Below are 13169 nucleotides of genomic sequence, written 5' to 3'. Positions count from 1 at the left end.
TTGGATATTTAAATATTTCTATATTTTAACGGTAAAAAACATTGTTGGAGATGGGTATAGTGTGAGGTTAAGTGGACTTCTAAAAAGTGTTAGACCTGAGTTAGAATCTGTCACTTAGTAGCTGTGTGACTTTAGACAAGTTTTGTTTTATCCAACCTAAGCTTTGCTAAGCTTCACTTGGCTCCTCCATGAAATGGAGATAATAATAGTATTACTATAAGATATATCAGGATATTAAATGGAATCATGTATGTAAAACACTTAGGACAAGTGTTTGACAAATGCTTATTATCATTATCTTAATTATCTCTCTGCAATTCTGTTTCCTTAGAATAGATGCTAAATGTGGAATTACCTAGTAAAATAGTTAACACATTAAGGTTTTGAATACATATTATCAAACTGCTTTTCTAAAAACTTATATCAATTTATAACCTTACCAGCAATGTACACAAGTATTCATCTGACTGTACTATAGACCATATTATTGATTTTAAATCTTTGCCAATTTGATGGGCAAGAGGCTGAACACTTTGACTTCACATTTCTGATTACAGGAAGTGAAATCCAACATTTTCCATATCTTTATGTATGTTGACAATTTGAATGATTTTCTGTTGTGAACTGTCCATTCATGGACTTTGCTCATTTATTCTATTGAGCTATTTCTTTATGTCTTTCTTAGTGAGGTGAAATATCTTAGTTCTTTGTTTCATTGGTTACAAATATTTTGATCAGTTTTGTCTTTTAGTATTATCTGTGGTTTTTAAAAATAGTATTTGTTTTCGTCTCTGATTACAGAAAAATAAATATATGCTATATACAATTTGGAATATACAGAAAAGTACAACTAAAAATTAAAAAAACCCAAATCCTATACATAATTGATTTTAAAATTCTGGGGTTTATCTTTCCATAAGATATTTAACATTCTACTTATTTATTCCATATATATTTACTGGGTAAATATATATATATATATATATATATTTTTTTTTTTTTTTACTGGAATTGAGAGCAAACAATATGTGTGCATATTCCTCAAAGTATTAGCTTTTATTATAAAAACTAATTTTTTACTGAAAAAAATTACAGCTCAATGAATTTTTACAAATTAAACACACTAGTGTAACCAACACCCAGATCAAGAAAAAAAACATGATCAGAGTTCCATAATTTAGAAATATTATTATAAATTTTTGCCTTTATTTCTATTAGTCAAAATTCCTAGATGTATAATTGGTATAAATGTTATTAACCTTTTTTAGGATCTTGATGCTTACTGCCAAATGACCATCCAAAACTTTTGATTTATCTATATTTTCTCCTTGTGTTTTATTCTTTCATACTTTAACTCCTTATCTACTTTAGCAAATAAGTTGAACAATCCATTCCATCACTATTGTTTGGTTTTATTTAACATATATAAAATTTTTCTATAAGCTGGGTCTGTGTCCAAGCTATCTCTTCTCCTCATAGTTAGTATGAAGTCAATGTTATGCCAGCATAAATCTTCACATTATTATTATAGAATTATAAAACATTTTAATACTTGGTTGAGCCAGATACTCACTTATAACCTTTTGTCAAAAATTCTATATATTTTTGCCTATTTATCCTTTCAAAGAGAACCTAGAATAATTTTGTCATATTGCAAAAAAGAAAAGAAATAAATCTCATTTATTCAGATTTTCCTTTATGTCTCTCAGTCAGACTTCATAGTTTTATTCATATATTTCTCGCAAATACTTCTCATGTTTCTCCTTATCTTTCTTTTTTTGTTTTTGTGTTATAGTTACCACTGCTATTTTAAAATTATAATTGAACTAAATTTTCTATAAGTTATAGCTCTAATATAGAAAGGCTATTGATTTTTTAAATTTAATTCTGTATTCTTTCACTTTTTTGAAGGCTATTGTAAATTCTAAGAATATTCCAGTTGATTTTTTTCAGTTTTCCATGTATATCAAATCTTTTGCAAAAAACAGTAAGTTTATTATCTTTCATTTCATTAATCATAGCTTATGTCTTATTGCACTGTCCAAAATTCCTAGAACACTGCTGAATAATAATGTTGACAGAAAGCATTCTTATTTTGTTTCCATTTGTTATGACAACTTGCCTCCCTTATTTTACTCCTAAGTACAATGTTGGCTATTGGTACGGTATAAGGCAAATCTTTTATTATATTAAGCAGCTATATTAACTCTTAATTCTCTGATGAACATCAGAACTAAGGAAGTCTTTGAGTATATTTTTATGTTTCCATTTTTACCTGCAGATAAAATAAAAATGATAGAATCTTAGGAGGAATGATGAAGAAATAAGAATAAAAATTATTCATTAGTAACAATAATGGATAAAATATGGGCATTGCTTCTTTTATGGCCGTCAGTTACGATACTGTTAAAACAAACTCAACACACATTTATTATGTCTAATAATCATTTGTTTCATGAAAAATGTATTTTGCACCCCCCCCCCCCCAAAGAACTGAAGGTTATGGTATTACTCTTGTTAACTAAGGAAATGGACAGGGCCAAGCAACCTACCTTAAAACATAGGAAGGCAAAGTCAACTCTATTTTCTTCTATGGGGAAGGAAACAGAAATTGGTTTTCTAGTCTAAGACAACACATAAGAATTCAATCTAACAGATACTCATTTAACGGTTAACATATATAAGGAAACATTCTGGATGTCATGAGGGGTATTACCAGGATTTTAAAATGTAGTCCTTTATGTTTGCTGAATTTATCGGAAGAAAATAAACAAGTATACCAAAGTCTATGTACAGAGTTGAAAATGACAAGTGGCAATACATGCAAACATACATGTATACAGGGGCATTTATGTTTGGAATGTAATTACTGATTTGCCTACACACTTTCATATAGCTATTCTTGGCTCCTGGAAGGGTCTGAAAGCAGAGAACAGCTACATACAGCATCTTCTTTGCAAGTACCCACCAGATCATTTCTCTGGCAGCAGAGAACCAGAGCTTCCAGTATCCACACGATTTGTTTTAGAGAATAAAGTACTTTCTAGGTGAGTTATATTTTTCCAACATGAAAAATCAACTTCTGAATTAGTTTAAATATTTTACACTTTTGAATGCACAAGCATTATGTCAGTAGTTATGCCATTCAGAATTGAAGTACTTAACATTGACATAACTGATATTTTGAAAGAAAATAAATTTATAAATAAGATCTATTAAAATAATTAATAGATAATAATCTAAGTTTTAAAGTAATAAAATATGATTGCAAATTTAAAGACTGAATTAAACCAGGCGGCAAACTAATTTCTTTGCTTTATGAGAAAAATCGTTGTAGCTTACACCCATTAACTTATGGCATTACCTAGAGGCTGGTCCACAGCTCCTTTCCTTAGCCTTTGACTCATCAAACCCAGGCTTTAGTAAGACCAGAATCTTCTGCCCCAGGCCTTTTTTGTTTTAAATAAAAAAGATGAAAACAAGGGACTACAAGTGTAGGTGTTTAAAAATCAGACCTGGGATGAGAGTCTACATATTGAAGGCCCCAGAAAGGGCAGGAGTATTCATGATGTAAATTCTGACACCAAAGAATCCTCTGGTCTGTTCAACTAAACTGCACACTAGGAGAGTGAAGAGCGGAGATCAACAAAGCTTCACACTTAACTGGGTGAGTACGGTGTGTGCAATAGCTTCACAAGCCTGTGTCTCACAGGACACAAGAGGAGGCTTCCGACCAAGTTCCAGACCTATACTCTGCCCCTGCAAGGGTAAAGTGTGACCTGAGACCAGAGACCTGGTTGCTGCCGACTGTTAAAGACCACCACGTCAACAACACCGATTAGGATGGCAACTGTAATGCCAGTGCAATCATACTACTTAACACCAGAAAGAGAAAAATCAACACAAGCTTAATGCCTTATTTTTACTCAGACTTCTATCCAACTTTATAAAATATTTTCTTCTAACTGAAAAATCCAACAGGAACACTGACCAGCAGCAGGGTAAACTGAAATATTATCATATGCTGAAGGCCTTTCCTCATCCTGTTTGCAGATTGCCTTTCAATAAAAATCGAACAGAAAGAACTCTTTCTCCAGCCACTTAGAAAGAGTCATGCTTTACTAAAGAAGCCGAAAAAAACTCCAATTCCATACTGTCGTTCATAAAAAATGACTTCCATATAAGCATCATCGTATCGCACATGGAAACCTTTTTTGTAAAATAATATGCAGGACGTTAGTCAGACTTAGAAGTAGGAAAGCCAGAAGTACATTATGGAACTAAAGTCTAAATGCCAGAGTCTCTGGTGGGGAAAAACATTATTTCCTATGATAATTATATCTCCCTGTCACTCATGTTCCTTAACACGTCAAACATTTTTAATGGTACAGGAAAAAAAATTTCTTTTTATTTTTTTTTCCTGGAATGTCAACAGAATTAATGTAAATTGTGATTTTTTTTAAATTAAAAAAGATTGCTAAGCAAGATGATAAGACATTTAAAACTAAAAAGGTTAATGTTATTTCTTAGAGTTCAATTAAGTATTTCTAAATTACCTTAAAAATTATACTCGAAATTTTCTAAATCATATCCTAATAGCCATTTTAAGCATATACTTAGATAACACAATAAATGTTACTGGAAGCCCCTCATATAGTATATTTCATCATTCAGAATGTCTTATTAACCCAAAGAGTGAACTAACCAAATTATACAGAGGGTAAAAGTTAAGATTGAGAAGAAATAAGGCCAAATGTCAATAATTAGAGTTCAGAAATCACACTTCAAGCTAACCAAGAGATTGTTAAACCTCCTTGAAATTACTTATACCACAGGCTTTAAAAAGCTAAAAACATGCAATTTAAATATATTAAAATATTCATGTCCCCTACCACAGCACACTGCTAATTGGAGTGTGAAATCAGGCATTACCACATCATTTCTGCCTGATGAGATAATTTTAGTTTTCTTAAAAGCATTATGCCAATACACTTATTTTTGCCAGGAAATAATTTTACCTTTTATTTTGAAAGAAACTTATATTTGCAATGACCAGTCCCAAGTTTGTTGAACTACAGAAATATAAAAAATTTAAATAAGTATAAAAAACCAATTTATTTTAAAAATATTGTGTAAATCTAGAGCAACTAAACAATTTCCAGCAACAGGCTAAATGCTTCTTTCATTTATATTTTTGTTGATAACTTTAAAGCTATTCTCAAGTAAAATAACTTAAAATCAACTTTTATAAGGTTACAAGCTTAAAATTTTTCCACTATTGTTTTATATTATTTGGTTCAATTACACTTTCATTCTCTTTTCTACTTTAGCTTTAATAAGAAATAGTCCTAATGTCAAGAATAGAAACTGATATTTCAATAACTGTACTGACTACTACCTTTTCTTTTTTAATTTGGGTTTACAGAAAAACTACATCTCTTACATTCTTAAACTAGAGCTTTTAATATATACTTTTCATATATTTGAGTACTATTTCAATCTCTATATATACTTCAGTGTGAATAATGTCAATAAACAAATAAAAATCTGGTTCTACCACGTCGAAATTGAGTTTGGAAATTTTTTGGTCTAACTTCTCACTTCCACTCCATAGTCTTGGCACTGTATGGAGAAGTTCTGGCATTTTTTAGAAGGTAGAATTTTAAAACAATAGCAAATTACTGCTAATTTTTTCTTGATCAGTGCTATTAACACCTATTAACATCAATAAGAGTAAAAAAGTTGTACCTAGGACAAAAATATCAGTGTAGTCTGTATCTTTAGAAACAAATGAAATCTTAGGAAAGGAATTTTAACATGCTAGAAAATATGGAATTTTCTGGTCCTGGTCTCTCATGGACTGGCATACAACTATAAATCAGAAACAGCTTTTAAAATACGTATGATAATTAAGCTTTTCTAAAGGCAATTCTGAACTTGTCACTCATTTGGAAAATTTCTACCTTAAATAGTAATGCCTTAACGTGTAATTTCCTCGAGGAAAGTAAACACTTTAAAATGCAAAAAAAATTTTATATTTTACCCTAAGTGTAAAAATAAATATTTTACTAAGGAATAGAAAAAAATAAAGCACATTTAAATAATTTTATTGTGCTGGAAGTTGCCAATTCGTCTGTGAGTAGTTTCATTGCAGATGAAAAGAAATCAAAATACAGGACAGATGTTGAACAAACCACATTTAAGTTCTGTCACACACTGGCATTTTTCAAATGATTTTGGCTCATCTATTAAATAAGGTGCATTTTGCTTGATTTTGAAAAGGGAAACATCAGGAAATATTTAAAGGCCAATTGCTGCCAATTAACTTTGATCAGTAAAAGTTCTATCTAAATCTTTCAGATTCTTCTCCTGTCTGAAATAACATACATTTATAAAATCTAGCAAAACATCATCTTGATGATTAATGCCTGTTGGCAGCCCTACCACACACTTGTTTAACAGCAGGATTTAAATAAACAACTGTCTCTATTAAGAAGGGAGTAAATGTAGCTATAGTCATGTTTTCTTATAATAGATATGAAAAACACTATTCTTTATTCTTAAGAATGCTGCTAACCAAGATCACCATGTTTTTCAGTGCCCCTAACATATTTAGCTGGATAACTTATAAAAATTCCCCCCAAATCATAATGGACCAATAAGATCATCATCAGTTTGATATAAAAAATCCTGGAAGTCCAGACAGCAGAGGCCTGACAAAAATGTCCTCCTACCAATCAAATCAGCCAGGAAGAAAAGCATCTGACCTAATATAATGAGAGTCTGACATAGACAGCACTTGCAAGCATCATGAATTCTGTTCGATTCTGAAGTAATACATCTTGGCAGTGATTACGCAACTGAGAAATATGTAACCTCTCATAATCAACAAAGTTTAGTATTTAATATTCTTACTATCAGATTTTAATCCTTACCAATGGTCATAGGGGACTTTGAAACACAACAGCCAAAATAAAGCAAAACAGAAATAACATGAAGGCAAAACACAATGTCATATAATCGAGAATTACTTTGTCTCATTATTCCAATTATGCATCTTAAAAAAATAATACTCCATTGTTATTTTAAAACTAATCGCCTATTTTCAGATATGCAAAATGAAGTAGGTATCAAAAAATTAGAACTTACTTCTAAGTCATTAAAAAATAAATGTGTGTCTGCCAAGTTGAAAATCATTTCTTCCATTCGCAGTCCAAGGGAAACTGAAGTGGGTGGATCCTAAAAGAAGAATTTTACAGGTCAAGAACATATATACTTCAGGTTACATGAAATATAGTGTCACATTAAGAGGAAGTCAGCATCAAGAAAGGCTAAAAGCAAGACACATAGGGAGACTTGGCCTCCAGCTGCTTTCTTTTGGTGTGCATGATTTATTCTATGTGCAAACTTCAGTGACTTATTTTATAAAAAGTTCCCTAAATGAAGAAATAACTTGCTGCTTAAAATATTACAAAAAATATAAAATCTAGGGTTACTCAGATGTGTAAAGTAGAGGAAATTCAGCTTTACACGTCTGAAATTCAATGAATTAAAAAACCATTGTTTATATTACATCACAACCCATTAAGAGCATCTAAATGTACTGTCACAACCATTATAAAATAGATACACTATACAAAAAATATATACACTGTAAATTCAGAAGGGTAGTAAATGATCATTTTACCCCAGGTGATAACTCTTTATCATTCTTTGCATTTATTCAGACTGCCTGACAATTTTAAGTACACTCAAGATAGGAAGTGATGGCCACTCTGACTACCGGGCGCCCTGTCCAGCTCAAGGAGCTGATCTTGAATTCACATGACACTACCCAGGCATCAAACAGCTGATAACATACACAGAGGGGAGTGCTGGCATTCCACAACGTACAGTGGCTTCTACCTATAGCTCCAAGCCCTGAACGCTAGTGGTGAGTAGTCAGTCTATCCTATACAACCCATACCATGATGATACCTACTGCCACTGAAATGAACTTGGGGGACAGGAAGATATTTGTAATCTTTATGGCATTACTGTATTTGTAATGCATCAAATCCAACAAGCAACATGGTTTATGCTTGAAGATCCTGCATACTTAGTGAAGAAGGAAAAAATTTCCAAAAGAAAGTAAATGAGGATATAAAATGAGTTTTTGAAGGTTTTACTAGCATTCTAATAATACCAACTTTTATATGTACGGAGTTTCAAATTTTTCCAAAAAACAATAATTACTGATATATTATTATCACAGCAAACCTTTGGAATAAGTATAGAATCATTTAACCAGAGAAATTGTAATTGGAGAAATTATGACTTCAGCGAGGCCGCCTATCTGGCTGGGGTGTACTCTGTTTATCACCAGTCTTTAAGTCTTATATTAGAATCGAGAACACAAAACCCAAAGAAAATAAGATTCTTACTATCCAGTATGGCCCAACATAAACTTTGTACACTTTCTGTATTGTCTTCTGAAGATACCGTCTTCATCCCAGATATCAAGACTTGCCTGCGTCTTACCCCTACTCCCCTGTATTGAAAGTCCACAAGCCCCTCTCCTCACATGCTTCCGGAAGCAGCAGGAAGTGGCGGAAGAGCCCTAGACTGCGGGGCCAGGCCTGCCTTTACCCTCCTAACTTTGGTGTCCTTGTCTTGTGGAGCCTCAGTTTGTTCATCTAATGAATCAGATGGCTAGACAGCAATCACAATATTCTCACATAGACAAATAAAAAAATTGTCTCCCAATTTGGTACAACCATACGTGTTTATACACTTACGAGAGAGCAGGAGCCAGAAATGGCGGGATGGGGGCGGAGCCTCAACTACCACTTGCCTTGGGCCAATCAAGTGTGGCCAAGGAGGCGGGGCCAGCACCATCTGGCCCTCCAGCACCATCCACATCCTTCCAGCACCACCCATATCCCACCAGCACCGCCCACATCTCACCAGCACTGCCCAGGGTCTACCTTCCAGGAGTCCCAGAGGAGAAAAAGAGGGCTGATTGTTAAATAAGAGGGTATAGCATCTCTCTCATCTCAATTCCTCTCCTGCCTGCGCCTTCTCTGACTGCTGACAGTGAAAAGGAGACAGAGGACAGACATAGTATTGCCAAAAGTTGGAGATTAGATTGGCACAGGGGCAAAATAAACACCCTGGGTTTGTAAGAGGGCAGAGAGGAAATAAAGACGCAGAGGCTAATTTAGTGTCCAAGAGCTGCGTTGGGAGGGACAAATGAAAACAATTCCTTCAAATTTCCTGTGTGATGATTCATACTCCTTAGCATTCTTAAATTGTTCCTTTTTAATACCACCTGAAATCTATGAAGGTCCATAGGTTGTAGAAGAATTAAAAACAGTTCACCAATAAGTGAAGAAAAACTCACTCACTCTTAGTTTTATAGGAAATTGCTCACTCACAAGGATTCCAGATATCCGTATGCAATGCTGGAAAAAGCAAATGCTCAAATATACTCTACACAAAAATTAACCAGGAGGGGAAGTTCATGCAGTTGTTTCTGAAGCAAAACACCTAAGGTGTTTACTCCCTCTAGTTCAGGTCAATAAAAATACATTGACTTGTCTCATAACCGTGTCAATGAATCTTTTCATGTGGTAAGGATAGAGGCTCACCACATTTATTTAATTGCCAATTCTTAAATTTATGTGCCATCGTATTGTTACTTTTGAAAAAGTACTAATTCTCCTTGATATGGTTGCTTATTTATATGACCACTGAAAGAATTACTCTATTGTTTGTTAATATATAGCATACTTTAACTTTTCTTCATAAATTACAGTAATGACTTGCTAGTCAGAATACTAATAAATTTTAAAGGCTTGTTCAGTCTTGTGGTAAAATGCAACACAGATGTGGGCCTTATTTACTTTTTAATGTTATTCTCTTTTGTATTAGCCGTCATTCCTTAACAGTTTTTATACCTGCCACTGCACAGTACTGTTATGAAACATTTACTACTGGAACAAGAGAATTTTAGAATAGAAAGGGAGTTCTCGTCCCCTCTTTTCCAAACAGCATTTTCTAAACATCTTTTTACCACAATCCACAGTAAAAAATATATTTTACACCGCGATCTAATAGTTTCTCTCTCACGTGCGCACATGTGCGCATGCCCACACATACACAGCTCAAATATAGCTCGGCAAAACACGACTTTACTCTCTGTGTGGAGTGCACGCTGATTCCTCTCCATGTCACAGCTCTGCCCCGATGTACGGTTTGAAAAGCAGAGCTCTAGAGGACACCAACTTTTTGATTTTAGAGACCGGAACGCTAAGTTCCAAGAGTGTTGTGATTTGTGCCTGGTAACCCAGCTGACAAGCGTACAAAGCCAGCTCACCTTAAGTGTTTTACCTAAGAGGAAACTAGGAGAAGGACAGACAGATAACTGTGTTCACAGATTTGGTTACACATTCTAGCAACTGGAGTTCTTCTCATACAGAGGTTAGATTTTATTGTCCTGTTATAATAAATAATATTTTAAAATATTAAAATTTTAATATTAAAATTAAAATTTTTAAACATGTCTGATACAGGTCAAATGTGACAAAAGCTAACACTGAATAGTTAATAAGTTACTTGTAGATTGATGGTTTATTTTGGCATATTTAGAAGGAAAAAAACATGTTCTTAGACCAAAACTAAGACTTTAAAATCACATCTTTGGTTTCACCTGACTTTTTTTTTTGAAAGAAGTAATTTTGTTGCAATCCTAGGCTACCCATAGCTGTTTTCAGTATGTCAAAGACAAATTATGTGTACTAATAGAAAGTAACATTATACAGAAAAATTAAATAATGATGAAATCTCCTGAGTGTCTGTAGACCCAGACCTAAAACAACTGTGTTGCCTTCATCCTCTGTCAAGTGATCTTTAATTATCCCATTGTTTCAAAATCTTTTTCTCATGTTCTCAACAAAGAACAATAAAATTTCTCAACACAGAACTGCCAACAGAGACTAAAATTATTACAATACTATACCCAAGTCACCATCATCATCCCTGGTCCACTGTTGTTTTTTGAACTGTTTTCTGATTTGAATTCAAATGTTGAAAATATAGTCGGGTTTGAATTAAATAAAACAAAGGGGTGTCTATAAACGCATGTGGGTACTGGATCATCAGAGGACTAGGATATTGCCTCTTGTCTTGCTTTGTTTCATAGATGAGCTAGGACATGTGATTAACTTCAAGGATCGTTAAAAATGTACTTTTTAGTAACCCAAGCCATATGGTGTTTCAAAAATTGAGTTTACCAAGATTCTCATGCCAGATGAAGGCACTGCTACACCTGCAGGGCTGAGCCATTTGCTGTAAAACTTCAGGAATTCTCTTAGGATGACAAGTAATGAAATTGCCTTGGATATAGAACTTACAACATCATCATCCAGCTCATCTCTTGACTGAAATAGGTCTAATAGTTCAGTCGTCAGCAGTGGCACTTTTTTGCCAAATGTCACAGAAATTAAAGTAGATCTTCTAAAATAATTGTGCTCATAACTTGTAGGCAAAGAACTTTCACATATAGGGTAGAAGAAGGCCGGAAATGTACACTCCTATAATGGTCATACCACAGTCTGTGCAGTCAGAGTCTAGACTGGAATTCTAACCTTGCCATTTGCTTGCTGTGTGTGATGGTGGGCAAGTTAAGTTACTTAACCTCTGGGCCTCAAGTCACTCATCGGTAAAATGGGAATAAAATAGGTTTGTTTGCAAGATGAAATTTGGTATCATATTTAACGTTCTAGACATAGTGCCTGGCAAATAGCAAGCTGCTATTGCTACTACTACTGTTGTGATTTCTATGATTACTACAGTAGCTGTAGGACAATCCAGATGTGGAACTCCATGCCATGGCTACCAAAAATGCATTGATATTCTTCATTCAAATTGGATGTGAAATTCAGGCTGTTTAAGAGCCACCTAAAAAAAGCCCCTTCTCCAACTTCCATTGAAAGGAAGTTAGGAAATTATTGCTATAATTTACTCATCTACTTCTGCAGCTCTACCTTTAAGGAGTCATGAGTTCAAAATGGACTTTTATTGTAGATATTACATCAAGGCACTTTCTATGGAATTTTCACACAATTCCTCATGCCAATATTTTTGAGGTGAACATGTTTTTAAGAGCCCAGTCATCAGTAAAGCTGATCTGGGTGAAAGCTAACCTGACCACCATGCAACATGACCACTCCCAGGAGGGGATGCCATTGGTTTTCCCAAGAGCTGTAAGCTCAGCTTCTTGGTACAGAGCTGGTTATTATCACTAGGAAAGATGACTCAACTCTCAGAAGCTGGCAAAAGGTACCCCCTACTCTGAAGATCTAGGAACTAAAGAGAGGTGGTGTCATTCTGATGGGATCTAGGCAATGCACCAATTCAACTGAAACCTAGAAGTGTTCTTCAAACAAATCAATCACTTGCATAGCCAAGTTGTGTGATGGCTTTGAGTTAGTCACATGTGCCTTTTAGCTTACATGGTTTAATAATTGAATGGTGAGAGTTTGTGAATAGGCACTTAAGCACAGCTCAAATCCACTGCTTTTGGTCAATTCACAAATGACTGGGGAGAATAGGTCTTGGCAAAATCTTGACCCTGCCCAACTTTATCAACAAATGTCTTTCAGGAATATATGACAATAAATAGTAATGACGGAAATACATACAGTCCAAATTTAGTAACTTCTATGCATAGTCCCTGAAAATTTTCAGTGATCACAAAATGATACTATAGCATTTCAGGAATAATATGATATTTTAGAGAGGTCTTATTTGTGGTAGAGTCAAAGGATAAATTTGTGGAAGCACTTTAAGAATATCAAGTAAATATAAAAATATCAGCCACCTAATAAGAAAGAAGTGGAGTCTTTCAGTGTCAGTTCTGGAACATCTGTATCAAGCATCTAGTATTCTGGCCACTCAAGGTAAGGTGCATGCAATTTGGACTGTGCTCACTCCATGATGAAAATAAAGAATTTAATATCTTTGGGGGATTATTTAAAAACAAACCCCTGCCCCCCCAAAAAATCAATCTTGCACAAATAGCAACTCTGGTTGGATCATCCAACTGAACACAAGGGAAAGGTATTCCATGCCTTGGTTCTCTGATGTGAGCGTAGCATTTTTTCCCTAATAGTTAATGACTTCCAAAG

The 13169-nt window shown here is 34.1% G+C and overlaps 1 protein-coding gene across 7 annotated transcripts in view; it reads right to left on the bottom strand.

The window, feature by feature from the left end:
• EYA1 (EYA transcriptional coactivator and phosphatase 1) overlaps positions 1 to 13169 on the bottom strand; it is a 326218-nt gene that overhangs the window by 42213 nt on the left and 270836 nt on the right. For all 7 annotated transcript variants that reach the window (XM_012663113.1, XM_012663115.1, XM_012663116.1 and 4 more), the window contains one exon: positions 7150 to 7239. In XM_012663113.1, coding sequence (XP_012518567.1) covers positions 7150 to 7239 — 90 coding nt within the window. The remainder of the gene's footprint in view (positions 1 to 7149; positions 7240 to 13169) is intronic.

Source organism: Propithecus coquereli, unplaced genomic scaffold (genome assembly GCF_000956105.1).
Source record: "Propithecus coquereli isolate 6110/MARCELLA unplaced genomic scaffold, Pcoq_1.0 Scaffold8, whole genome shotgun sequence".
Lineage (NCBI taxonomy): Eukaryota > Metazoa > Chordata > Mammalia > Primates > Indriidae > Propithecus > Propithecus coquereli.
This window is presented reverse-complemented; position numbering and strand designations above follow the sequence as displayed.